At 33.2% G+C, this 2,891-nt stretch overlaps 1 protein-coding gene across 1 annotated transcript; it reads right to left on the bottom strand.

The window, feature by feature from the left end:
• Positions 1-746: 746 nt before the first annotated feature.
• On the bottom strand, positions 747-2,418 carry LOC111031093 (low-density lipoprotein receptor-related protein 2-like). Its single transcript, XM_022310880.1, has 2 exons — positions 2,147-2,418; positions 747-1,473 (listed from the first exon to the last, which is right to left on the bottom strand). The coding sequence occupies exons 1-2, from the start codon at positions 2,367-2,369 to the stop codon at positions 902-904; spliced, it is 795 nt and encodes a 264-aa protein (XP_022166572.1). The 5' UTR covers positions 2,370-2,418; the 3' UTR covers positions 747-901.
• Between the last annotated feature and the right edge of the window lie 473 nt (positions 2,419-2,891).

The raw sequence follows: 2,891 nt of genomic DNA, 5'->3' as shown, positions 1-2,891 counted from the left end.
GACTGAGAACGGATTTTGTGCTTTGCCTACGTGTTAAACAAAAATTTGGATATAAGTACATAGTTATGCCCATAAAAATAACGTAACCATGTTAGCTAGGACACTATTATTTTTTTTTTCGGATTTCTCATTCTAATACTTATTTCGTACATATATACAATTCAAAATGCCGTTGTGGGTTGCTTGTTTAAAATATAATAATGTACATAAAGGCTTTAAGCTCCCTCATATTTTTTTTTTTGTTAAAATAGGTATTTGAAATTGAATATATTTATCCTTCGTTTAAATATCGACTTATTGTCAAGACTTGAACTTGAAATGCTTATAAAAAAAAAACTTTATATACTTAATAAATATGTGATTCCACAAAAACTTATTATACTTCAAAAATAATTATGAATTATGAGAGACCTTTAATACAATTTCCATTTAAATAGATTTTAATGCATTAAATATGATACCCCTTAAAAACAAAACATTTTTAAAAACAATTTATTTTAAACAGTCGTTATGTGACAGATACTAGGATGTTACAAATATTTATTTTATAAGGTACTAATCAAGTACCAGTTCGAATACCATTACAAAAGTACTTTAAAAGATTGGTTAAAGGTTTAATATTGTTGTAATATTGTATACGAAGTTTGTTTTTAGTACATTTATAAATGTATAAAATATACCTGTTTGTAAGTGGTTTGTGTTGATAGAAACATTAATAATAAGTACTGACTTATAAAACGCAAAAATATTTTTAAATTAATTTTATTTGTATGAATTTAATGCATTTCATAACAAATTTACCAACTTACATGAATATTCTATTAAGTATTTCAGTAAATTAAATATTATTATTTTACTGCAGTCTGTAATAGTCAACTAAACAATGCTATATATATTATGACTAAACAGTAAATAAGTATGCGAGCACAAAAGACACAGTAATTACAAAACGATATTTTGTACATTTTGAAACACCTGCCGACACAGGCGCCACCGCAGTGGGTGCCGGACTGGGCTCTGTATATGCAATTCTGGTGCAGTTCGGTTGCTCGTCGGAGTTGTCGTGACAATCGTCGTAACCGTCACACACATAAACCTTTGGTATGCACCGCATGTTGTTGCAAGCAAAGTCCTGCGTGTTCGGACAAGCCATCGACTCGGCGTCCGGGTCGGCCACGCACGTCTTACCGTCCCAGTCAACCTTCTCGCCGAACGGACAGTCGCAACGCGCCCTGAGCAGCGTTGTCCTCCACTTTTTGAACGGCACTGCAAAACACAGCTTCTGGCAACCACCGTAGCCGGCAGCCATCGAGCACGGGTGTTTGCTGTCGATCAGCTGTTCGTGTTCGCTGTAAACCTTCACGCCCATCAGCCAGTTTCGCGGCTGCCGGACCTCGATGTTGTCCAAGACGCCGGTCAGCTTGTGCAGTTTAATTATAGCGTCTCTGTCCCAATCGATGATGTACATCCAATCTGAATGGGAAAATTTATCAAAGCCAATTGAGCACGTTGCACCGACGCCAGCTGCAACTGCAACAGTCGCACGACTCGCGACCGAATTCTGCAAGGCCGTACTTAATGCGGGGGGAGAATCTCATTTTAATGATTTAGATTTTAGAGAATTTGATTCAACAGTTTCGAGTTTTTACAATGTGTTGAACGAAGTGTGGCTGAACTCGCATGTTTAGTAAGTTAACTACTGTATCGAAGGCGTATGGTTTTAAATACAAATAATCCAACACTGTAATGACAGTTATGTTCCTTGTCTTCTCGATACAAATAAAAAAATATTTTATTTAATATATTATACATGGGCACATTATACTTTTTTGTATTATGTGCTCCACGTTCCAATTAAAAAAGCTGATAAACTTTTACTAAACTAAGTGAATTTTCTTCTCCAAATTAACTTTGAACTCTACAAGTTAAATTTATTGATTAAAATATTAACTTTTAACTTAGGTACAACGATGTTGGGTTCACACAATTTAACTCGAGTTAATAATTGTTTTCATTAAGTCACTGGCTTTTGTTCATTATTAGGTATATATTATGAATTGAAAAACATTATTTGGAGGAATGGGGCTTATTTAAAATGCTTAAATACGGCCTTTGCCCAAATCAAGTAAATTACCAACAAGCATACCTTTATGTGTGGCTATCAACCACGGACTACGAATCGAAGTCGATATGATATCCCTCACATCCGTCCCGTCCAAATTCGAATGTTGGACTTTTTCAGACAATACGTCGCACCAGTACAGTCGGTCCGTAGCAAAATCCAAAGCCAAACCTCTGGGCCATCTCTGACTGTGGCTGCCCAACTTGATCAGATTCGAACCGTCCGTATATGCGCGGCTTATACCCATTTCGGAAAAGAATATGTACCTAAAATATGTTTACCATAATTGTATGTACGTAGACTTTAAGAAAGCTTACATTAACGAAAAACTTGGTCATCAACACACAATCGTTATTTAACGATTTTAGATGTTATAAATTTTAGATTTTAAATACAGATGTTCGCTAAACACGTAATATTATTACGGTTAATTATACATTATTCAAATTCATTATGAAAATACCAAATAGTAAGATAATATGCGAAATTTAAAATAAATAATTTTAGTTGACAGTATTAATCTTATTTGTTGAAATTAAGCAGATTATTTTGAGAGGAAACTGTATCTTACATAATACGTATAAAATACAAATGAGTGCTATATTATGAAAACGTATCTAGATAATTTAAATGCAAATTATCTTTCTATATTATCTAGATAAATAAAAAGATTATCTGTAGATAATTAGATAAAATTTGTATTAATTTCACTTGATTTTTTTTGTTTTCTTATTTTAAAACTCATAATATTTCCAATTTAAAACAACGA

Source organism: Myzus persicae, unplaced genomic scaffold, assembly GCF_001856785.1.
Source record: "Myzus persicae strain clone G006 unplaced genomic scaffold, MPER_G0061.0, whole genome shotgun sequence".
NCBI lineage: Eukaryota > Metazoa > Arthropoda > Insecta > Hemiptera > Aphididae > Myzus > Myzus persicae.
Note: the sequence above shows the minus strand (reverse complement) of the source record. Positions and strands in the feature narration are given on the sequence as shown.

Coding starts and splice junctions, on each gene's coding strand:
- LOC111031093 (XM_022310880.1), bottom strand. CDS start 2,369: ATGGGTATAAGCCGCGCATATACGGACGGTTCGAATCTGATCAAGTTG. Junction 1,474..2,146: donor GTTGATAGCCACACATAAAG/GTATGCTTGTTG, acceptor TTTCCCATTCAG/ATTGGATGTACATCATCGAT.